The following is a 24,470-nucleotide window of genomic DNA, read 5'->3' on the forward strand; positions in this document are numbered from 1 at the left end:
TGAATGGCGAGATTGATATGGTGAATGGCAAAGTGGACATGGTGAAATGACCTACATCCCTATACTTTGAACACAATCTTTTATGTTTTTGATAGAGGCGCTGTTTCTATACTTGCCAAAGATTAAACATTACTCATTTTACACAAAAAGTGTGTTCTTGTTATTTCAATTGCAAGGTAAAATATGTTATATTGTTATAATTATTATTACTTTCATATATGTAATATTCCTATATTGCTAGTACAAAATGCTCGCAAGGAGTTTTGAATTCGAAATCAGCCTACAAAATTTGTGTGATTGTAGCAGCATTAGTCTGAAAAGAAAACAATTCAGTTACATTCGATTGCTGCATACAAAACATTTAAACAGCAATATACCGGCTCCTTTTTTGTTACGTCTTCAAATTTATTGGAAGTCAAAATATTAAATAATTATTAGGATTACTATATAACATCTTTAACTTCTGAAAACTTCGGTTTTTTTCGCCTATTCGAACCGCGAAACTTGCTAATTTGCATCTGTGGTTATGGATAGATTACCCATTTAATCGCGAAAAAATAGAGCATTTAGTAAGAAAGTTTGTTTTTTTTAAAGTTTAATTGAGTTTCATACAGTATTTTTTCTTTCATTAAGGTTTAAACCCAAGAAAGCTTAATTTCTTTACAAAAAACAAGTAGCTTAATTACTAAATCGATATTTAAATCAGCAAAAAGGAAAATCTTATATTTCATTGTCGCTGTCATCTTCATTCTTTGCCGCTACGCCCGCTTGTACGGCCTGATCATACCAAGGCTGAGGATTTAAGCGATGTAGACCGTGAGTTTCTTTGCTTACCAAACTCATTTCGAAATGGAAATCCTTGTTCCTTAACTCATCATGCACTTGATAGATTCTGTAAAAATTTAATAGTCAAAACCACATTTTTCAATTAACGCATTTTACTTACATTCTGCCAGCGTTTTGCACTAAGTCCTCTACACTCATTTCGGCAAATTTCAATTTTTCCATTTCGGTCTTTGCTTGCTGTTCAGCCTTTCCGCTGGCACACGCAAAATAACCAAATGAATTGCCTGACGGTTCAATTTTATATAGTTGAGGTCCTTGTTCTTCGTCCCAAGATGCTAGTATAACAGATACACCAAATGGACGCACGGCACTATACAAAGTGTATGCATGTAAATAGGCGGATACACGTTCTGTTAATTGTTTGAGGGGTATTGTACGTTCGAATTGTTGTCGGAAATTTGCAGCTTCTTGACGTGCAATATCAACTATATAACGTCCATCAGCCAACAGACCAGCAATGGCTATACCAATATTTTTATCAACTGTGAATATCCGTGTGGCCGCGTCATCTTCATATAATGCACTGGTAACAATCTTCTCTACCGCTAAAACGATGCCATCCTTACCGCGCATACCAATCACCGTACCACTCATCTCCACCGCTTTGCCAGCATATTCAATTTGATAGACACGACCATCGGGAGAAAATTGGGAAGCCGACAAATCATACTGCAAGTTGCACCAAACACATATTAATATACAACTTTTATATTTGCTGATGTTTTTTTGATATCATCTTACCCCAGTACCAATTGAACTCATTTTTATTTACTTTATAAATTAATTACTTTGTAAAGATTTGTAAAAAATAGCAAAATCAAAGCAAATTTGTTTTGTAGACGATGAAACTGCTTATTCTGCGTTTTGCTAGGTTAGAAATTTGACAAATGATTTTGACTTTTCATTCGTGATTGTAGCCAGACTGGTTTTATGTGCAGCTTAATCGTCCGAAGCGCGTAAGCGCTTCGTCGCAAGGCGTAGGACCGCTAACGAACAATAAAACTTATGGCTGCGTCTCAACGAAATATCTCATTTCATAAGTTTTGATGCAAACGCAAACTTTGTCACAATCGCGCAAGATGTTGCGTCAGTAAATATAAATGAAGTTTGGTTAAATGATTCTGAAATCAAAAACTCAATTTCACTCGGAAGTAGTTTTTAGGCAGATGGAACAGCCAATGGAATCGAATGGCAAACACACAGAACGGAAGAAAGTACGATACTTAGCACATTGAACGGCAACCTTGTTCTCAAATCTCAAACATTGCTTTTCTAATTAATCTCAAAAAATCGTTCTCAAACTAAAAGCAGGCTTGTTTTCATGAGAAACTCGGAAATCTCAAATGTTTTTCATGCTCCAGCTCAAAATAAACGTGTGAGAAAAAGTCATGAAAACGGTTAGTGTTCAAAATTTCTGCAGTTGCTTGGAGGACAGAAACACTATCACAGGCACCAACCTATTTACAAGTGGATTTTTAAATTACCATTAAAACTGTTTGGCAAAGCATTATGTAACAAGGCGTAATAACTGGTAAATTTATCGTCGACCATTTTGAACAACCACGTCGATGGCACTACGCTACCGACTGTCCTACACCCAAAAATCGTGGGCGTGACGTTTGATCAGGATCTACATTTTGGTGAGCATGCAGCCGCAATTGTACCGAAAATTCAGAGCCGTAATAAAATCCTCAAATCTCTTGCTGGCAGTACTTGGGGAAAAGGCAAAGAAACACTCATTACCACATACACAGAAATTGGCCAGCCGATTGCATACCTATATGGTCCCCAAGCCTAAAAAATACTCACTGGAAGAAGCTACAGGCCTGCCAAAATACTGCTCTCAGAACCGCCACGGGCTGTCTTCTTATGTCCTCAGAACACCACCTACATAAGGCCCGAATACTCCCTATCAGGGAGAGAAATGAGATGCTAACCAACCAGTTCCTGTTGAATACTCAGAAACCTGGACATCCCAACAGACATCTGATTGATGAGCCAACAATGCCCAGGGGCTTAAGGAGTCATCTCCGTAAGCATTATGAGGAAATACGGCACCTGAGAACTCAGCCGTATGAAGCCAAACAACACAAACAGGTCCTCAGCGAACTCCACCAACAGGCATCAGACCTTTATGTCAGGAATGGCCCTGTGAATCCAGTACTCAAAGAACAGTACCCAAAACAAATGGAAGAGGGACGCATACTCCCCAGGGCAACACGAGTCACTCTAGCTCAACTTCGATCCGAATACTGTTACAGGTTAAACTGTTACCTATCCAGAATCAACCCCGACATACAAAATGTATGCCTCGCTTGCAATGTGTCCCCACATGACACCAACCATCTCTTTAATTGTAATGTGGAACCATCGCCTCTAACACCCCTCTCATTATGGTCCACGCCTGTTGAAACTGCAAGTTTCTTTGAACTCCCGTTCGAGGATATTGATGACAATTTGTGGTCGGTCGGTCGCACCTATTGGGTGGGGCGAAGCACTGCTACAACAACAACAACAACTGGTAAATTTAGAAACTGGTTAAGTTTATTACATATATTTTAAGAGTATACCCAATTTTCCCTTACAATTTCGCATAAGTGGATTCATGCGCCACCATATCTCCAGAGATATCACTTAGCTTTTGGCAACCAGCCAAAGCTAGTGAGATTTCAAAATCTTTCTTTAAAATATTCAACACCTCTTCAACACCCTTCTGCCCACCACAGGCTAGACCCCACAATGCAGGTCGTCCTACAAATACCACTTTAGCACCTAGTGCAAGTGCTTTGAATATATCATTGCCATCTCTTATGCCACCATCCAACATTACCACCAAATCATTACCAACAGCTTTAACAATCTCGGGTAAAGCTTCAATGGAAGCCGGCACTGTATCGATTTGTCGTCCACCATGATTCGAAACGATAATTCCCGCACAGCCGACCTCACGTGCTAATATTGCATCCTCATGCGTAAGTACACCCTTGAGAATAATTGGTAACCGTGTTAACTTTACCAACCAGGCTAGATCCTTCCACGTCAAAGTAGCATCAAATTGGCGAGCAACGTAAACATTAATTCCAGATGTTCCTTCACCATCACTTTGTACCCCAGCTGCTGCTTGAAGGCTCTGGAAATTTGCCAAGCGTAAATTCGACGGTAAACTAAAGCCATTACGAATATCTGAGCGCCGTTGGCCAAATATTGGTGCATCAATGGTTAGAACGATAGCTTTGAAGCTGGCTTCTTCCGCTCGACGCACCATTTTCTCTGTTAGTGAGCTGAAATGAGGTATTGCAGATATTTATTGTAAAATAAATGAATTCAAATAAGTTCGTTACGCCAATTTTTTAATTAGCGTAGCAATTTCATGTTGATTTATTATGCACGTATACAACAAACAAAAATAGTATATGTGAAGCCAAACTTTTACCAAATTAGAGTTTAAGAACCTACTCGCGGTATACATGTCATAAGAGGCGATTAAAACACATAATCATGGCAGTCCGATCTAGCACCGAAGAGATTTTGATGAATTTTATAGATATTTTTGCGTCATTCGTAAGTAAATAAATTCCTTTTCTTTAGTTTTCGCTCTATTTATATATGTATGTTATAGGCACGGACCGCTTGCATAAAATTTGCTCGTCTCAGGTTAAGCTTCCAAAGTCCCAGGATTAAAATCCAGTTAACTTTTATTTTGTTGAAACTCAAGTGTTTGTTGGAGTACTATCACATATGCGGAATTCCAAGTCAAAAATAAGATTTAGGTTACTAAAACCCGTACGACTGTCTCGGCAGACTTTTACGGGAATCCTACATGAACCGGTTTGCGTTGTTCTGCTATAGAAATTATTTCTAATATGTTAAACAGAACCTGCTTAACTCATACTCTAATTCTGGCTCTACCCTAGGGTTCCCAGACCGAAAACGTCGAAAGGGTGACAGATAATAATAATTTGGGGGATAGAAAAAAGTGGTATCTTTCGGGGGACTAATAAAACTAATTCTATTGAGCAAAATCATTGATTTGTTTACTCATACAACAAAAACAAAAACAATGAATTGAAAATAAAATTCCATGAGATCAAACAAAGTTACACTATTTATACATAAAAACACATAAGTTTATATTCAGCCTTTAATATGGCACAAAAATATTTTCATATCAAACAAACATTCATTTTAGTTCATCCTATTAGTGATGACAACATATCGTAAAATTTGATTTTTTCATCCGCCCGTAGTATATAAACGTAAGCAAGAAGTGAACTTATCTTGTTTGGTTGATTTTCCGACAGGGTGGATAAATGATGTATATTGGAACGATTTTCCGTCATCCCTTGTCAAATTTGGTTTTGAGACAAACCGGTTTCGGCGTTGTGCCATCGTCAGTGTCGATTTTCGTTCCGAAATAAAGTAAATAAAAAGCATTGTTTCATTTTTGGCGGAATATAACAATGGCCATTTATGATAGTATAACAGTCAAACCTGATATCTACAGTAAACCAGGCATGCTTAACGAACGAAACGATATCATTTCGTTACGATAATCAACGCTAATAAACGAAACGAAGTCACTTCGTTTCGTTTATTAACGTTGATTATCGTAACGAAATGATATCGTTTCGTTCGTTAAGCATGCCTGCAGTAAACTATCATTTATGACGCTTTTTGATAGTTAGAATGTCAGCATTGAACCAGGAAAAGGAATGAGAGTGAGCAGTACGGCTATATACTTAATCAGTAGGCCATGTTGGTGTATAAGAAGGAGACAAAAACTCACACGCACACAGTTGTTTACATCACATTTGCGCAAGTCCCCTTAAGTTTGTGATAGAAAGTTTGTATGAGGCGCTGATCGTTAGGTTGACATTGCTGACAATCAGATGATAGTCATATGATAGTCAGTATTCTTGTAGGGTGGTTCATCTGATTGTCAGCAATGTCAACCTAACGATCAGCGCCTCATACAAACTTTCTATCACAAACTTAAGGGGACTTGCGCAAATGTGATGTAAACAACTGTGTGCGTGTGAGTTTTTGTCTCCTTCTTATACACCAACATGGCCTACTGATTAAGTATATAGCTGTACTGCTCACTCTCATTCATTTTCCTGGATCAGTGCTGACACTCTAACTATCAAAAAGTGTCATAAATGATAGTTTACTGTAGATATCAGGTTTGACTGTTATACTATCATAAATGACCATTGATATATTCCGCCAAAAATGAAACAATGCTTTTTGCTTTTTATTTACTTTATTTCATTACGTTTTTAATTTTGTACGTGATAAAAGCATACGTGTTTCTTATTTGTTTAAAATAAATAGTTTTATAAGAATTCGAGTTCAGAATGTTCAATTTAAATTCAGAAAATAACAAAACAACAGAAGAGCGCTTTCCTCATGCGGAAACACATTTAAAAATGAATCACCATTAACCACTATTATTTATCGCGTAACAATTTTTTGAGTGCGCCCCATACATTCCGACAGCTTTTGGTATTTTTTAATATTATTTTCGATTTTTTTTCTTTTAGCATGGAGCTTTGAAATGCTATCTTTTTTATTTTTTAAACTTATTTTTTATATGGTTTTCGTCGGTTGAAAATGGCGGAATTTAAAAAATAACAAAACAACCGTGATAATCATTTGATTGTCATATGACAGTCACTAGTGACAACATGATTGAATCGGATAAACTGTTCTCGCATACATAAAATTCCGTTGAGAATTATGTATCTGTCTCACATGCATATTGGTATCTGCTGTATGTTCTTTTGTTCTGTACCAGGTGTCCGAAGCTTTCCCAGTTTGAGTCCTTTTTCATGATTATAGGCTGTCGTTGGGAACATGCTGACATGCGTGAGCGAACAAAGGAACATACATAAATTTGAGTATCAATGTTTACGTCATCGCAGGATCAGCATTGTCAATTACAAGTTTGAGTGTATTAGTAAAACTATCAGCGTTTCTTGTAGGGCAGCGATCTCAAGAAAATTACATAATATTTTAAAAATGTGCCAAAAAGCATTGTTTTTCGTAAACCCCCGCGCGCGTAACTAACTACTTTTTCGCACCAACATCGTAAAATAACGTGTATCAAAATTTTACATTTCAAAATAAATGAACTATCCTTAATTAAACGTCTAAAATAGTTTTTCTTATTTATATTAGAGCTCAGACTATTTAAATAAATTTAGGTACATTAATTATAATTGCAGTCTGTAATTAAATTTATAAAAAACTATTATCTCAAGTTAATTTGACATGAGGGGTTAAGCTCATAAATTTTTCACAAATTTTTTAAACTCTAAAAAATAACTTGCCGTTCTGCAAGTGGGCCTAAAATAGGTTTTTATAAATTGAATTACTGATTGCAATTATAATTAATGTACCTAAATTTATTTAAATGGTACGAGTTCTTTTATAAATAATAAAATACTACTTAGCTAACTAACGACAGTGACTGAAAGAGTTAAGAGCCTAACGAAATATGTAGTTTATAACTGAAAATACTTAATTTAATTTTAAGAAAATATACAGAGATGTCATTGGTACGAGGTAAGGCTTCGAATCCCGAAGATCTTTTGCAATCCCGGGATTCCGGGACTTTCCATGATCATCCAGAGACTGTTACCTTTGAGTTTTGGTTCAAAAATATTTATATAACGTATACAAATATGAGTAGTTTAACCAAAACCATTCATTTCAGTCCTATGTTTTAAAACAAATTTAAAGCAGGCCTGCATAACGAAAACAAGAAAACTTCTTAAATGTTTTTGATATCAAAAATGTTAATTAAAATTGTTGCTCGCCTAAAATATGTAGCTTATAGCGCGCACTCTGCCGTCAACCTAACATACATATGAAAGTTCAGCAAAATTCAAAATACTTCTTTATTCTAAAAAAAATCGTTAACCATTAAGTTCATTTAAAGTCTAAAGGTTACACATATATACAACCGATATTTGAGAAACATCTTTCATAATTCTCACTTGTAGAGGCAATTTTAATTATACTCCAATTCTAAATGTACACCACGCGATCCATGGGATAGAAAGATGTCTTTTGTTTGGTTGATTTGAAATTTAAAATGAAAAAAATAAACCAATTAAATATATTTAAATTTGCAATATGAGATCCCGAAAAACCCTAAGTCCCGGGATTATATTTAATATGATTTCGGGATGGCAAAATGGCACGGAGGGCCGGGATTCGGGATTGGGACTCGATGCTTTAGTACGAGCTTGACATAGTTGGCAAAATGAAGCTGCTAGATTTACCCGTGTGAAGTTGACTATACAAAAATAGCCTAATCCCATAAATGCGGTGATGGTTTTTATGTACATCTTTGAAAACCCAAACGCTTTTTCAGTATAAATAAGCTAAAGGGTCGAAATATGCAATCCCTTCCGAAGTAGTAATCAGATCTCAATGTTTTGGGAATATATTTACCGATCTTTGTAGACATAGAGTTGAAACCATTTATTAGTATTTGGTGCCACAGATGCAACCTCTTCGATCGACATAGTAGACAGTGTGCTTAGTATAAATATCGAACCAACATTGCCCGCAGCAAGCGCATTTGCCCCTTCACCATCTGAATGAGCTAATTTTTGCATAGCCGTGGGTGAAATACCTAGAGGCCATTTAAGATCAATGCCCATAACGTTGCAACGTATATCAATATTAGATACGTCACGTAAACAGCGTGGACGGATACGTATTCTGCAGAAGGAATAGATTTGAATATAATTTAATTTAAAAAGTAGAAATTTATAAAACAGGCCCCGTATCGTGATATATGATCCGTAATCGAACTTAATTTTTTAAATCGCTATAGCACTGAATTAGTGATTAGGTTTGAGGTAATACATAAAATATAAGATTCATAATGTGTTGTATTTTTAATGAAAAGCTTGACAGATTCATGTTTATCATTTGAGTGAAATTGCTTTTTCATCCGTCATCGTATAACCTGATACGGGCCCAAGTTTACTTTTTGAAAGCCTCTCGATTCAAGTTCAGTGTTAGCTGCTCACCAGCACCACTCCGATAATAATCCAACGCATTCTTATCCAATAACCTTAGTGCATCCTTCTCAAAATCTTCTACACAAACGCGAGTCATTTCTTTTCTTAAATTTACTTACTACCTAAAAAGTACAAGTGTAATAATAATATGTTTACGTTGATATATGTACATATGCATGTATATTAACAATAGTACTAATAATAAGTGCAATAAATTCGATTGATTTGCGTTGCTAAAAACTGCAACTTACTTCAAGTTTAAACTTCCAGCTAAAACTAAAAAAGTCGAATTCTTAGAAGAATGAGTACCATGGATAAAGTTTTGTGATTGCTCTGAGAAGATGTTCATCCGTATTATCTCTCGAACAACTGTTTGTTTTGTTCTTATATTATTTTCGTTTTTAATTGATAAGGCATAATCCGCCGATATACATACATAATATGCACAAGACCCCAACACGAACCTCTTTTGCAGCTTCTCTAGTTATTATAATAATATTTTAGTTACTTGGGAGGCCGTCCAAAGTTGTAACGATTTTTTACTGCATGGTCATATGATCAAAGGCTAGGGACAAAGAGATGGCGGAGTCGGAAGAGGGAACGAGAAAGAGTAAACAGAGAGGAGGTGAGACAAAGAGGGCAGGGGCAGCCTTTTTTCGAATGTAGCAAGTCAATTTTCAGGCAGCACAGTGTCCGTCGATAGCCCGGAAAATTTGTCATTTTTTTCTTTACACTGATGCGAGTGCTTATCTTAACTGCCACAAGGTCCGAGTCGAGTGGGCAGATTCAGAACAATTGTGCAGTGCATCTATCACGATGCAATCAACAGCTAGGGGAAGTTAAATAGTGAAGACTGAATTTTTGTAATTGTAGGACCGAAACCCCTCTCATGTAAACCCCACGTCGGTGGCCACATCTGTTAGCGCGAAGGCGCAGATAAATACTCACAGCCATGAACGATAGTAACTGTTGGCGAACTTTATTATGGCTTAGATCCCCATTAACGCATATCTGTTGAACTGCCAACATAAAGTCGATAGAGAAATGATGTATCGGCAAGCACTGTAACCAAACACGCTGTAAACGAAATCAAGAAGACTTGTTCCCTGTTATTGGCACGATTTGTGGTATCGCTTTTTTTGGTCCTACATTCGGGAAACTTAGTTTGTGACATCTTACAATGAGACTATGACCGACTTTCTCGCTGCCGGGAAAATTATCATATGTACGCATGATCGAAATATGAGATAATTAATCGATCTGAATACACTATCCGGGGCTCTAATATCGACGCGGATCTTTATCTTGTCATAGCAAAGATTATTACAAGTCTATGAATTATGGATAAAGCGTTCACAGAATTAAAAATTAAGTATCCTTTCGTTTAATTTTTATTCCACAGTGGCGTAGTGAAATTTTCTTGCGCCCTGGGAAAAATATTTTTTGCAATTGCATACTTATCATTTCCGTGAAAATGGTGTTGAGTCACTGACGGTGAAATGTAATACGGGCTCAGGATTGTTATGTGCAACTTAATACGGATTCGATTTTCTCACTACCCATTACCAAGATTGCATGATGAGACGGCTAACCTGAACCATATCGAGATAAAATAAAAGTCAATCAGCCAAAAAATTTAAATCTTATTAGGATAATATTGCAACTGATTCTCTCTAACAATTAGTCCCTGGATGAACCCATAGTTGGGCACGGTGCACTAAATTTTCAATTCCACTACCACTAGTTTTTTTTCACTACTTAATTTCTGGCACAGTGCATTAAGTTTCAACCTACCACTAAAACTTTAGTGGTGGATAAAGCATGTATATCCAACTTGGCAATGGTATCTGCCAAGCATAATTGTGCACCACTAAAAATTTAGTGCATTGAGTCTAACCATTTTAAAGCCTTTAGAAATATTACTCAAATAATTGTTTTTATTAAGATTGAGATGCATGCTCATTTTTTTTAAATTATAATTTTGCATAAAATGACTCATGCGTTACCATAGCTGTGGTGACATCACTTAACTTTTGACAACCAGCCAGAGCAAGTGCAATTTCGAAATCATTTCTTAAAATAAAATAGCCAACATATCTTCAACGCCTTTTTGCCCCCCACACGCCAAACCCCAAAGCACATGTCGCGCCATAAATATTATTTTCGCACCCAGTGCTAGTGCTTTAAACACATCATTGCCATCTCTGATGCCACCATCCAGCATTACCACCAAACCATTGCCAACAGCTTTGACTATCTCGGCTAGTGCCTCAATTGGCGCTGGCACGGTATCCATTTGTCGTCCACCCTGGTTCGAAGCAATAATTCCCGAACAGCCGAACTCACGTGCTAATATTGAATCCTCTTGCGTAAGTACCCCTTGAGAATAATTGGTAACCGTGTTAACTTTGACAGGCAAGCTACGTCCTTCCAATTTAAAGACGCATCTAAAACGCTTAAATTATAAGCCGTGAAATCTCTTTGAGTGTTATTTGGTTTAAGGCTTTCTAAATTTGCGAAACGAAATTGTGGCGGCAACTGAAATTTATTACGTATATTTGAACGACGTTGACCGAAGACTTGACCGGCAACAGATATGATTATTGCTTTGAAATTTGCTTCTTCGACACGGCGCACCATTTTTTCGGCGTGAGAGCTAGAAAAAGTGGCAAAAACTTCTCGTTTTACGATTAATTTTTAATTAATCTTTAAGATAGTTTACCGATCTTTGTAAAAGTAAATTTGAAGCAATTTATTTGTAGTTTGTGCTACATCTGTGACCTCCTCAATAAACATTCTGGATACTGTGCTTAATATAAAAATTGAACCAGCATTGCCTGCAGCACGCGCTGTTCCACCTTCACCTTCTGGATGAGCCATTTTTTGTGCAGCTGTGGGAGCAATACTCACAGGCCATTTAAGGTCAATAGCCAATATATTGCAACTAATGTCAATATGAGATACATCACGTAAGTGCCGTGGTCGTATACGAATCCTAAAATCGAAAAAATTTATATGATTACAATGTGCAACAGCAATTATGCAGAAGAAGCAAAAGGAGCTCCCCCACGGCTTTACCGGGTCTCAGGTTAACTCTATTGCTTAAAGAAAAATGGGTTCGAATTGCGGACGACGTAGGTTCAAGTCCCGAGCAAAGGAAAACCAAAAATTTGGAAAAAGTTTTTTCAACTAGAAAAAATGTTTTCTTAAGCGGGGTCACCCCTCGGAAGTGCATTGCCAACACTCCGAGTGGTCGATAACACTGCCCAATACCTTTGGGAATGTCTTTATCGCTTCAAGAAGAAAAGAAGTTGCGAGATAACGGAAATAAGTAAATAATACGAAGCAACTTTGCGGAAAACGTTTTAAAACTTATTTTTTCATGTTTTTAGAAGAGCTTTAAAAATACAAAGAAAACACGATATTTTGCATGATAAATGTTTTTTGTTCTCCTGAAAAATTACGATTTTGTCACCTAAAATGTTATTCGCATTTAATCTTGAGCTGATGATTACTTCACTCATCTCTTACGCGTGCTTCTCGCGATAAAGCCGAGTAGATGGTCCCAATTCCTTGGACCTTATCAGCGCGGCTTCAGACCTGGTTAATCTATTATCAACAAGATCTTCATGATAGGTCAAAGTCTGGAAAATATTCACTATACGAGAATGGACATACAAAATTTGTTGGTTGTTTTCAACGCGAAAAGTAGTTGCTTTGCAATTTTAAAATTATTTTATTTAAATATACAAAACTTTGAATATAGAAAATGGAAAAACCGTGGAAATGTATTTTGTTGCTTCGCGCAGAAAACTAAAAAGAAAACTTTCTACGTTTTCTATGGTTTCTACATGGAAAGAATGCCCTTAATAATTTTTTTCAAAACATAAAAAATTTTTTAGAAAGAATTGAAATATAATATCAAACTGTTGCATGGAAGGAGTCGCCCTGTGTCTATAAGGGAAGGTTAGAATTTTTCATCCATTTATCTGTCATCGGTCAGCATAAAAAATTTAAAAAAATAGATTTGACGACTGAAACTTGGTATGCCCGTTCTTTATTCAAAGTTGATCCCCTCTGGATGAAATTACAAAAATCGGTTGATCACCACTCCAACTTCCTCTATAAAGATAAAAAACACATTTTTCAAACACATGTAACGTTATACCATCGTAAATTATAAAGCTACCATGCTAAAATTTTAGAGAAACTATCTGTAATGGTTGAATAAAACTCTATGCACGTATGTATGGCGGCCGCCGTGGTATGCTCCATGCTCCGCCTACCACACCGAAGATCCTGAGTACACGCCCCGGCAAAGTGACATCAAAATATTAGAAACAAGTTTTTTCAATTAGTAGTAGTATTTCTGCCGTGAAAAGTTTCTCAGTGGAAACTCATCTGCCTTGCAGATACCGTTCGAAGTAGGCATTAAACAAGTAGATCCCGTCCCGCCTGTTTGTAGGAAAAATTAAAAAGAGCACGGCGGAAATTGGAAGAGAAGCTCGGCCTAAAATCTCTTCGGAAGTTATCGCGCCTTACATTTATTTTTTTTTATGTACGTGTGTATATGCAGCGTCTGTACACCTCTAGGTGCGGCTGCAAGCGGGCGTCTGTCTTGGAGCAAGCGGCTCGCTATATAAACGTGCCAAGTAATATTTTCACCCCCGCTGAGCGGGTTGTGCGCTGGGCTTGGGACCCGCCACGTAAAACCAAACTCCAATGAAATATAACAACAAGCCTCGGATAAATACACTCTCTATTGATGACGACCATGGCAAACGTTTGAAGGACAATGAATTGAGGGCATGCACCTGGAACGTCCGCTCCCTGAATGGTTGATGTCCTCGTCAAAGCAAAATCTGACATCACCACCATCCAAGAAATGCGTTGGACGAAGCAAGGAAGAAAGAAGATCAAAAATTGTGACATATATTGGAGTGGCCATGCGAATAAGCGCAGTTTCGGCGTCGGATTCGTGGTGGGAGAGAGACTTTGTCGCCAAGTGCTGGCGTTCACGCCTGTGGACGAGCGTCTCGTCGCTATCCGAATAAAAGGAAAATTTTTTAATATATCATTCATCTGCGCCCATGCGCCGATAGAGGAGAAAGACGATGAGGTGAAAGACACTTTTTATGAACAATTAGAACGCACATACGAGCGCTGCCCCCGTCATGATATAAAAGTCGTGCTTGGCGACTTTAACGCCAGGGTGGGCAAAGAAGGTGTTTTTGGCCCTACAGTCGGAAAGTTCAGCCTACACAATGAAACTTCTCCTAACGGACTGAGGCTGATTGACTTTGCCGGTGCTCGAAACATGGTCATATCCAGCACGAGGTTCATGCATAAAAAGATACATCAAGCTACATGGCTGTCTCCTGATCGAAATACTCGCAATAAGATCGATCACGTTGTGATAGACGGACGGCATGCCTCCAGTGTTTTAGATGTGCGCACGATCCGAGGACCTAACACCGACTCGGACCATTATCTCGTTGCAGCCAAAATACGCACCCGACTCAACGCGGCTAAAACCAAGGAACAAAAAACACAAGGAAAGCTAGACGTCGAAAAGCTTCAATCACAACAGACTGCCAATGATTTCACAACTCGAATCTCACACCTGATCTCTGAGAGAACAACTCATCCTGAAGGAATACAGGAGCAGTGGGAGCATATCTCCAAAGCACTTCGTACTGCCGCCGAGGAAAAAATTGGTTACCGGCGGCCACGAAAAAACAACTGGTATGATGAAGAATGCCGCGTTGCAACCGAAAGAAAAGACGCTGCCTACGGGGCTACGTTAAAAGCGAGCGCGACAAGAGGAGTGTGTGAACGCTATCGTGAGTTGAAAAGGGAAGCGAGATGCCTTTTCAGGAAGAAAAAAGCAGAAGCAGAAAGGCGTGAGTGCGAGGAGCTTGAGCTGCTAGCCACCAGGAATAACGCCCGAAAATTCTACCAAAAACTACGGCGACAGACGGAAGGTTTTAAGACCGGGGCAAACTCCTGTAGGAATGAAAACGGCGACCTTGTAACTGATGTCCAGAGAGTGCTTTGATTATGGAGGGAATACTTCTCTGCTCTCCTAAATGGAGGCAGCAATTCACCACGCAGAGATGAAGAACCCGATCCCGCAATCGATGATGATGGAATATATGTCCCCCCGCCCGATTATGACGAGGTTAGAATAGCAATAACCAGATTGAAAAACAACAAGACCGTGGGCGCTGATGGATTGCCTGCGGAGCTATTCAAGTACGGCGGCGAGGAGTTGGTAAGGCGCGTGCATCAGCTTCTTAGCAAAATATGGGCGGAAGAGTGCATGCCCGACGGTTGGAATCTAAGTGTTCTTTGCCCAGTCCACAAGAAGGGGGATACTGCAAAATGAACCATCTATCGTGGAATCAGCCTTCTCAATATCGCATATAAGGTCCTTTCAAGTGTATTGTGCGAAAGATTGAAGCCCACCGTGAACCGGCTGATTGACCTTATCAGTGCGGCTTCAGACCTGGTAAATCTACCATCGACCAGATTTTCACAATGCGCCAAATCTTGGAAAAAACCCGTGAAAAAAGAATCGACAAACAGCACCTCTTCGTGGACTTTAAAGCCGCCTTCGACAGCACGAAAAGGAGCTGCCTATATGCCGCTATGTCTGAATTTGGTTTCCCCGCAAAACTTATACGGCTGTGCAAAATGACGTTGAGCAGCACCATCAGCTCAGTCAGAATTGGGAAGGACCTCTCCGAGCCGTTCGAAACTAAACGAGGTTTCAGACAGGGTGACCCCCTATCATGCGATTTCTTGAATTTGATGCTGGAGAAAATTATACTAGCTGCAGAACTTAACCGCACTGGAACAATATACTATAAAAGCGTGCAATTACATTGATATTATCGGCCTAACCACCCGCGCTGTTAGCTCTGCTTACTCCAAATTGGAACAAGTAAGGAAGGTTAAGTTCGGGTGTAACCGAACATTACATACTCAGTTGAGAGCTATGGTGACAATAGAAGGGAAAATAACCATGTAGGAAAATGAACCGAGGGAAACCCTGGAATGTGTTTGTATGACATGTGTATCAAATGAAAGGCATTAAAGGGTATTTTATGAGGGAGTGGGCCATAATTCTATAGGTGGACGCCATTTAGGGATATAGCCATAAAGGTGGATCAGGGTTGACTCTAGAATGCGTTTGTACGATATGGGTATCAAATGAAAGGTGTTAATGAGTATTTTAAAAGGGAGTAATCCTTAGTTCCATAGGTGGATGCCGTTTCGAGATATCGCCATAAAGGTGGGCCAGGGGTGACTCTAGAATTCGTTTGTGCAATATGGGTAATTTAATGAGTATTTTAAGAGGGAGTGGGCCTTTCTGGACCAGGGGTGACTCTAGACTTTGTTTGTATGATATGGGTATCAAATGAAAGGTGTTAATGAGTATTTTTAAAAGGGAGTGGGCCTTCGTTCTATAGGTGTTCGCCTTTTCGAAATATCGCCATAAAGGTGGACCAGGGGTGACTCTAGAATGAGTTTGTACGATATGGGTATCAAATTAAAGGTATTAATGAGAGTTTTAAAAGGGAGTGGTGTAGTTGTATATGTGAAGGCGTTTTCCAGATATCGACCAAAATGTGGACCAGGGTGACCCAGAACATCATCTATTGGATACCGCTAATTTATTTATATATGTAATACCTGCCAAGATTTTAAGGGTTTTTTGTTTCGCCCTGCAGAACTTTTTCATTTTCTTCTACTTAATATGGTAGGTGTCACACCCATTTCACAAAGTTTTTTTCTAAAGTTATATTTGGCGTCAATAAACTAATCCAAATACCATGTTTCATCCATTTTTGCGCATTTGGTATAGAATTATGGCATTTTTCCGTTTTTCGTAATTTTCAATATCGAAAAAGTGGGTCATAGTCCGATTTCGGCCATTTTTTATACCAATACAAAGTGAGTTCAGATAAGTACGTGAACCAAGTTTAGTAAAGATATATCGATTTGTGCTCAAGTTATCGTGTTAACGGCCATGCGGAAGGACAGACGGACGACTGTGTACAAAAACTGGGCGTGACATCAACCGATTTCGCCCATTTTCACACAAAACAGTTAACGCCATAAAATCTATGCCCCTACCAAATTTCAAAAGGATTGGTTAATTTTTGTTCGACTTATGGCGTTAAAAGTATCCTAGACAAATTAAAGGAAAAAGGGCTGAGCCACGCCCATTTTTAAATTTTCTTTTATTTTTGTATTTTGTTGCAACATATCATTACTGGAGTTGAATCTTGACATAATTTACTTATATACTGTAAAGATATTAAATTGTTTGTTAAAATTTTACTTAAAAAAAAAAATTTTTTTTAAAAGTGGGCGTGGTCCTTCTCCGATTTTGCTAATTTTTATTAAGCGTACATATAGTAATAAGAGTAACGTTCCTGCCAAATTTCATCATCATATCTTCAACGACTGCCAAATTACAGCTTGCAAAAGTTTTAAATTACCTTCTTTTAAAAGTGGGCGGTGCCACGCCCATTGTCCAAAATTTTACTAATTTTCTATTTTGCGTCATAAGTTCAACTCATCTACCAAGCTTCGTCGCTTTATCGGTCTTTTGTAATGAATTATCGCACTTTTTCGGTTTTTCGAAATTTTCGATATCGAAAAAGTTGGCGTGGTTATAGTCCGATATCGTCCATTTTAAATAGCGATCTGAGATGAGTGCTCAGGAACCTACATACCAAATTTCATCAAGATACCTCAAAATTTACTCAAGTTATCGTGTTAACGGACGGACGGACGGACGGACATGGCTCAATCAAATTTTTTTTCGATCCTGATTATTTTGATATATGGAAGTCTATATCTATCTCCATTCCTTTATATATGTACAACCAACTGTTATCCAATCAAACTTATTATACTCTGTGAGCTCTGCTTTTTTTTATTTTTATTTTTTATTTGACGCTGAGGATTTGTTTGTGCTTACCGTTTGAAAGCCTCATGGTTCAAGTTTAAAGTGTAATATTCTCCAGCTCCGTTACGATAAAAATCTAAGGCGGTCTTATCCAGTAAACTGTATGCCTCTTTTTCGAAATATTCTAGGCAAACAAACGACATCTTTTTATTCTGTTTCCTTTCTTAAATGTATAGTTTTATATATTTTGGGATCAGCCTAAAAAAAATTAGTCTCGTGCTTTTGATGCGCAATTCAGTCCAATACTAAACAACAACCGATTATCCTAAGATTTAAATACCAAAATGTATTTATTGTATTGATTGGCTTGAGTAAAATGCGTTTAGTTTAAGTGAAAGTGTGCTTGCTTTGATTGCATTATTTAACTTGGCGCTTGGTGCTCTTGTTGGCTTTGCATAGTTTCGTTTGAATATGAAATGAATGTTTATCAGAGTCAAATATGTACTAAGATTTTATTAAAAACTATAAGTGATGATGATAACACTCATCATAACACTCATGTACATAAAAATGTATTATAATAAAAAGTATTGAATTGACTAAACGTTGTTGTTTTATACTTTAAGTATACGTCGTGAAATAAGAGCTCTAATTAGTACAAGCAAAAGGCCATATGTGACCCGGTCTATGAAAAGGTGGCTTATGACTAAAAAAAAAAAACAGCTGTTAACAGCGGTTTCTCCCAAAAAAAAACAGCTGTTAACAGCTGCTTCTCGCAATTTCTTTTTGAGTCATAAGCCACCTTTTCATAGACCGGGTCACATATGCTTTCCTTAATTCTTAGAAACCACATATATTTCCCATTATAAATGTATAAACAAACAATTCGTAAAAGGCAAGTTACCTTGAATTAATTTCGGGTGGCTAAAATAGTTGACATGTTCCGAGTTCCCGAAATGGCGAAATTATACTCAGACAACTTTTAACCGTCCTGTTCATCAATAATTTTTCTTCTTAGTTCGCATGGCTGTGTACCCGGGTACCACAAGGCGGTTACTATAGGAACTGCAGCACTTGTGGAAAACCAATTTGTTTTATTCATATTAAAAATAAAAGTGTCCTGATGTTATTTATTAATTTAAAATGTAATCACTTATTATTTACGTGAGAACTACTAGTGGTACATGGGTATCCCAGCCACGAGAACTAGTAATAAAACACTAATTTTAGTAATAAAAAAACTAACTTATTAAAAAACCATCTATATGAAAGTATATTTGAAAAAATTGTTTCTCCTTTTTGTAGAAAACTTATTCCCATAGGGTGCCACAAAATATTAACTTGTTTCTATTTGTAGATTATGTAAAAATTGCGTTTGAATATACAAAAGGTACCCGGGTATCCATATATGAACAGCACGGTTAAATCACATCCAAACTTATACCTATATGACACTACTTAATTTATGCTTGGATTCCAAGCTTAAAAAATATCGGAAAGTCGAAATGCAAAAACAATTTCCAACGAGAGCAAGGGAGACCAATATTACCCACAAATGAATGAGCCTGACATGTTATTGTTGACTTTTTTCATTTCATTTTTCATCAAATTTTTTCACAATAAAACTATGCAAATATAGCCGAATAAATATTGCACGATCGTTTGGTTTTTTTTTTTCACGATAACGTTGATTTTCGTTATATATTTGTACACATAATTTTCAAAATAAAAATAAAATTTTCATTTGTCAAAAAAAAAAAATAAAGAAAAAAGGCCGAATGCCAAAAAAAACCTATGGAAAAACAAACTGGCTCGTTTGTTTTTAATGAAGTAGGTTGTATTTTTCTTGTATTTCGTTAGTTTTTTTGGAATACAGTTTACATACTTACCACCAGTACTGAACCTGTATTAGGAGGGAGTGCGAAAAAAAATTTAGGAAAAAATAGATGAAAACAAAGTAGTGCCATACAGGCATTACTATGCTTTCAATTTATTTTTTGTTTTACACTTATAAGATATTAATGTATGTAGATAACGTTACGATAGTAGTTATTTATTTAAGTTTTTGACTTGTTTTTTTTCGCACGTGTACCCCAAAAAAAATTTTCAAAAATTTTTCTTAGGATATATTTTGAAAAGAAATGAATTTAGCTAAAATTCTAAAATGTGTTGCTGAATATCATAAAAAGAGGCAGAAACCATGATAAAATTTAAAATTCCCTGGAACATTAGTGAGAAAACTCTCGCCAACCTAAATTTCCAACTCAATGATTTTGTACCATATGTTTTACATATTTACCATATGTCCATATGTATTAAATATATTTGTAGGTATTTTAAAAGCATGGAAAATATTTTTCGGATTGTAATAAAAATGATTTCAACGCTCTTTGTCGTTTGTAGATTTTCATAAAATGTGTAGAGAATTATATTCTCAGTTTTATAAAATGCACCTATTCTGATTTGTATCGGTCAAAACAGATGTAACTAACTTTAGAACCTATTTCATTTTGACTAAAGATATATTGAAGAGTTTGTCTGTGATATCTAAACGATTTCTGGAGACACAAGTAAAAGTAAAAACAACTTGGAAGAGGTTGTACTTGTACATTTTCCTGCTGATTTTTAATAAAATTCAGCATTATCATCGGGAGACTTGCGTCATTGCTAAAAAACATCTATCAACCCCCAAGGTCATTAAGCTATCAAACTACATTGGGTGATATTTTATTTATTTTGAGGCGTAGGTAATATATGATCTATTTTTTTTATATTGATAAGACATTATATACAATATATAAAAGACATACAAAATCTTCGTCTGCGTCTGATGTTATTTTCAATTTTCGATTAGATTATTTCACAACACATAACCTATCAAGCCGCTGAATTTAAATTTTATGCATGGTAATTACCTAGTCTTTATTAAATAAAATTAATAAATTACCGATTAAACTGATGGACTATGTGTTATTCCCATATTAAAGTCGTGTTATTCAAAGTAAATTATACTGGTTTATTATTTGTATACTCAGTTGCGCTTAGCAATATGTTGTAGATTTACAACCATGTTCCAGGTTTCGAATTCCAAGTTCATAAATATTCTGGCCCAAAAACGGGGCAGAAGGTGTGTGGGACCGCTGAAAGTTGGACTTCTTCTGTTATACTTGAAAGTTCTGAACTCAAGAAGGAAGCTGATCAGCACTATTCCTGATTATTGACGCTGAATACGCTTTTGAAAGCCCTTCGTCGGGAAACACCATGGCTTAGAAACGCTATAATGTTTGTCTTCCACCGCATGTTCATCTCTTTTTTAAATAATGTACTTTTGCTTTGCCAAAAAGAAGAAATAAGTCGTAGGAATATACCATTGTCGTTATCATTGTTATGCGTAGAAAAAGAATTCTGATAAATCTGATAAATTTTATCATGCCATACAAGCAACCCAAGCTAATTTAAAACTAGCCTTTACCCGCGGCCCTGTCCGCAAGGAGAAAATGAGATATATGGGCTATTCACGTTAGCCTGCTTATCAAGTTATCTGCTTAAAATATTTTTTCTGTCTAATGCATTTTATTTTTGTAATTGAGTAAAAAAAGAACTAAATGAGCTGATAACTTGATATCTTCTCCAAATGATCCCGAAATTATCCAGATAAAGCCACGAAATGATCACGAAGCTATCGCGGACGGATCCCGAAAACCATCCAGAAACGCCCCGGAAGGGTCTCCAAAAGTTCCCGTAATAGTCCCAAAAAAACCCGAAATGACAACGAAACGATTCCAGACTTATCCAGAGAACCACACAGAAATGATCCCTGAAGGGTACCAAAGTGATCCCGAAATAGTCCCGAAAAAGGTTCGAAATTACCCTGACGGGCTCCCGGACGGATCTCAAAAACCATCCAGGAAGGGTTCCTAAATTATCCAGAAAAGTTCCGAAATGACCCCGACGGATCCACCACTAATCGCGAAAGCCAATGAGAAATGATTCCGGAAGGGTCCCAAAATGATCACGAAATAGTCCGAAAATGGCCACGATGGGATCCCGCACGGATCCAGATGTAATCCCGGAAGGGTTCCATAACTATCCCGAAAACGTAACAAAAAAAATCTCAAAATGACTCCTACGGCATCCTGTACGGATCCAGAAATGACCTCGGAAGGGTCCCCAAATGATCCCGACATGGTCCCGAAATGACCCTGATGGATCCGGCAAACGATCAAGAATTGATGCCGGAAGGGTCCCCAAATGATCCCGAAATAATACAGAAAAAGTCATGGAATGATCCCTAAAGGGTCCCCAAATGATCCCGAAATTACCCTGATGGGTTCCCGTACAGATCCCAAAATCCATCCAGAAGTGATGCCGGAAGGGTCCCCAAATGATCCCGTATTAGCCCCGAAAAAGCCTCGAAATAATCCCGACGGGATCCCGTACGGTTCCCGAAAACCATCCAGAAATGATCCCGAAATAGTCCCTAAGAAATCCCGAAATGTCCCTGAAGGGACCTTAAACGGATCCCTAACTGACTCCACGGGATCCCGGACAGATCCCGAAATACATCCAGGAATGATCTTGGCCCAAAATGATCCCGAAATAGTTTCGGAAAAGTCCACAAATTACCCTGATGGGATCCCGGACGAATCCTGAAAACCATGCTTAAATGATCCCGAAAAAGTCCCGAAATGACCCCGACGGGATCCCGAACGGATACCGAAAACCATCCAGAAATGATGACGGAAGGGTCCTCAAATAGTCCCGAAATAACCCTGACGGGATCCCGGACCGATCCCGAAAACCATCCAGAAATGATGCCGAAAGGGTCTCCAAATGATCCCGTATTAGTCGAGAAAAAGTCCCGAAATAAGCCCGACGGGATTCCGGACGGATCCCGAAAACCATCTAGAAATGATGCCGGAAGGTACCCCAAATGATCCCGAATTAGTTCCAAAATGACCCCGACAGAATCCCGGACGGATTCCGAAAACCATCCAGAAATGGTGCCAAAAGGGACCCCATATGATCCCGAAAAAGTCCCGAAATGACCCCGACGGGATCCCGGACGGATCACGAAAACCATCCAAAAATGATGGCGGAAGGGACCCCAAATGATCCCGAAAAAGTCCCGAAATGACCCCGACGGGATCCCGGACGGATACCGAAAACCAACGACATCACTTTTTTTCCAACTTTATTTTGTGTTGACTTTTCTATCGTTCAAACTAGTGACATTTCTAAAAAAATGTATTGTTTATTCAACAAAATTATTTAAATTTGCCAAATTTGCGGCGTTAAATGGTGGTAAGATGTTTTATAATTTAAATAATATCGATAGATATCTGCAATACAGTATTAGAGAGTCAATTGACTGCCTATGCGGCACAACGTTTGGATGAAGCATTTACCGTTGGTGATAAATTCGTTCATAAAGATTTGATAGCAATTCCACTTATTCAAGATCAAGTTGATGCACAAAACGATGATGATAATAATGTTGTCGCAAATATTAACGAGACAGGCGCCACTAAAGCGATTCATCCCGGTCAACGATTCTCACGCAAGCGTAAACGTCGTTTAACCCAACGAACCCTGTACGAAGCACGACCTTTGAACCTTTGATTCAACATTGGCTTTCCAAAGAGCTGTGGGATAACATAAGTAAGGATGAGTCAGAAAATCAAGCACGCCGTGAGTGTTTGGAACAACTGGTAGTCCTCTTGCCACGCGAATCAGCCCAATATCATGGTGACCTTTAGTGCAACTCTGGCGGCGAGAATACCAAAAACAGTTTCCACCACCAATTGGATAAAGTTAAAACCAAGTCAAAGGATGAAGCCGAATCCTTAATAAAACGAGCATTCTATGGCTATCTACAAGTCATCAGTAATACGTGTTTGGAACGTTTGGTTACTTTTCTTTTTCGTCGAGCCGAAGCGAAAATAGTTACAGTCTCTAACACCCCATCAACGACAGAGCGACGAAGACGTGAATCGCAGGGCAGTAATGTGTCTACTGAAAAATATAATTCTTTATTGCTAACGTATTTTTATATCTAAACATCGAGTTTTATTTTAGCTATCATTTTCTTACTAACATATGCACTTTCTTTATTTAGAAACGTTGCTAATCACTTGCAAAGGAGTTATACATATTGTTTTTGTTCCAAAGTTCAATAAAAATAATAAAATCAAATGGAATATACCACTTTTAAATCCTGGGAAACCAGCTAACGAAGGTGAGTTGTATCGACCGAAATCACTCCTTTCGCTAGTAGGAAAACATAAATTACGGATTGAACCAGGAAAAACCCGATCATAGGACGGTGATTGTGGCACTCGACCTGTCGAAAGTTTTTGACAAAGTCAACCAGGGCACGCTACTCCAAGACATAGAAGGTGTACCGAAAATTATCGGAATGGTCGGCAAGCATCGGTTCAATTTAGGAACTAAACTTCAAAATCTAGTAGAATTAAACAGGAGGTGCCATTGGGCGATGTCCATCCGCGATTCTGTTTTTCTGATTTCTACATATCAAAGCTCCCTTCCACACCAGAAGGAGTCACCATCATTTCCTATGCCGGCGACTCCACTATAATTACAACAGGGCATGGCCCTCCAAAAAACGAGTTTGTTTATAGAATAAATCGCTACCTCCCCTG

General features: G+C 37.8%; 2 protein-coding genes, 1 non-coding gene and 2 pseudogenes across 4 annotated transcripts; 1 reads left to right on the forward strand and 4 right to left on the reverse strand.

Annotated features, from left to right (window-relative positions):
- The first annotated feature begins 82 nt into the window (after window positions 1-82).
- Window positions 83-23,962, forward strand: LOC137245832 (lipid storage droplets surface-binding protein 1-like; annotated as a pseudogene).
- On the reverse strand, window positions 566-1,745 carry Prosalpha7 (proteasome alpha7 subunit). The gene is made up of 3 exons (XM_067770457.1): window positions 1,588-1,745; window positions 947-1,515; window positions 566-892 (listed from the first exon to the last, which is right to left on the reverse strand). The coding sequence occupies exons 1-3, from the start codon at window positions 1,606-1,608 to the stop codon at window positions 721-723; spliced, it is 762 nt and encodes a 253-aa protein (XP_067626558.1). The 5' UTR covers window positions 1,609-1,745; the 3' UTR covers window positions 566-720.
- On the reverse strand, window positions 3,369-10,106 carry LOC137243136 (uncharacterized). 2 transcript variants are annotated; one of them, XM_067770455.1, is made up of 4 exons: window positions 9,137-10,106; window positions 8,852-9,007; window positions 8,308-8,580; window positions 3,369-4,127 (listed from the first exon to the last, which is right to left on the reverse strand). In XM_067770455.1, the coding sequence occupies exons 2-4, from the start codon at window positions 8,980-8,982 to the stop codon at window positions 3,428-3,430; spliced, it is 1,104 nt and encodes a 367-aa protein (XP_067626556.1). In that variant the 5' UTR covers window positions 8,983-9,007; window positions 9,137-10,106; the 3' UTR covers window positions 3,369-3,427. The 2 variants fall into 2 exon arrangements, with proteins under 2 accessions (XP_067626556.1, XP_067626557.1); XM_067770456.1 differs by lacking the exon at window positions 9,137-10,106 and having other exon boundaries at window positions 8,852-9,120.
- Window positions 10,722-18,238, reverse strand: LOC137243137 (uncharacterized; annotated as a pseudogene).
- On the reverse strand, window positions 18,410-18,627 carry LOC137247379 (small nucleolar RNA snR44). Its single transcript, XR_010951843.1, has one exon. It is a non-coding gene; the product is annotated as a small nucleolar RNA snR44 (small nucleolar RNA).
- Window positions 23,963-24,470: the final 508 nt, after the last annotated feature.

Source organism: Eurosta solidaginis, chromosome 3 (genome assembly GCF_040869045.1).
Source record: "Eurosta solidaginis isolate ZX-2024a chromosome 3, ASM4086904v1, whole genome shotgun sequence".
In the NCBI taxonomy this organism is placed as follows: domain Eukaryota; kingdom Metazoa; phylum Arthropoda; class Insecta; order Diptera; family Tephritidae; genus Eurosta; species Eurosta solidaginis.

Excerpts from the sequence above, each read along its gene's own strand:
- Prosalpha7 (XM_067770457.1), bottom strand. The coding sequence starts at position 1,608 with ATGAGTTCAATTGGTACTGGG. Across the intron at positions 1,516-1,587 it reads TGAGTTCAATTGGTACTGGG|TATGATTTGTCGGCTTCCCA; the intron begins GTAAGATGATAT and ends TGCAACTTGCAG. Across the intron at positions 893-946 it reads GTGCAAAACGCTGGCAGAAT|AATCTATCAAGTGCATGATG; the intron begins GTAAGTAAAATG and ends AAATTTTTACAG.
- LOC137243136 (XM_067770455.1), bottom strand. The coding sequence starts at position 8,982 with ATGACTCGCGTTTGTGTAGAAGATTTTGAGAAGGATGCACTAAGGTTA. Across the intron at positions 8,581-8,851 it reads AATCGAGAGGCTTTCAAAAA|AATACGTATCCGTCCACGCT; the intron begins GTAAACTTGGGC and ends TTCCTTCTGCAG. Across the intron at positions 4,128-8,307 it reads CTCTATGTCTACAAAGATCG|CTCACTAACAGAGAAAATGG; the intron begins GTAAATATATTC and ends ACCTCATTTCAG.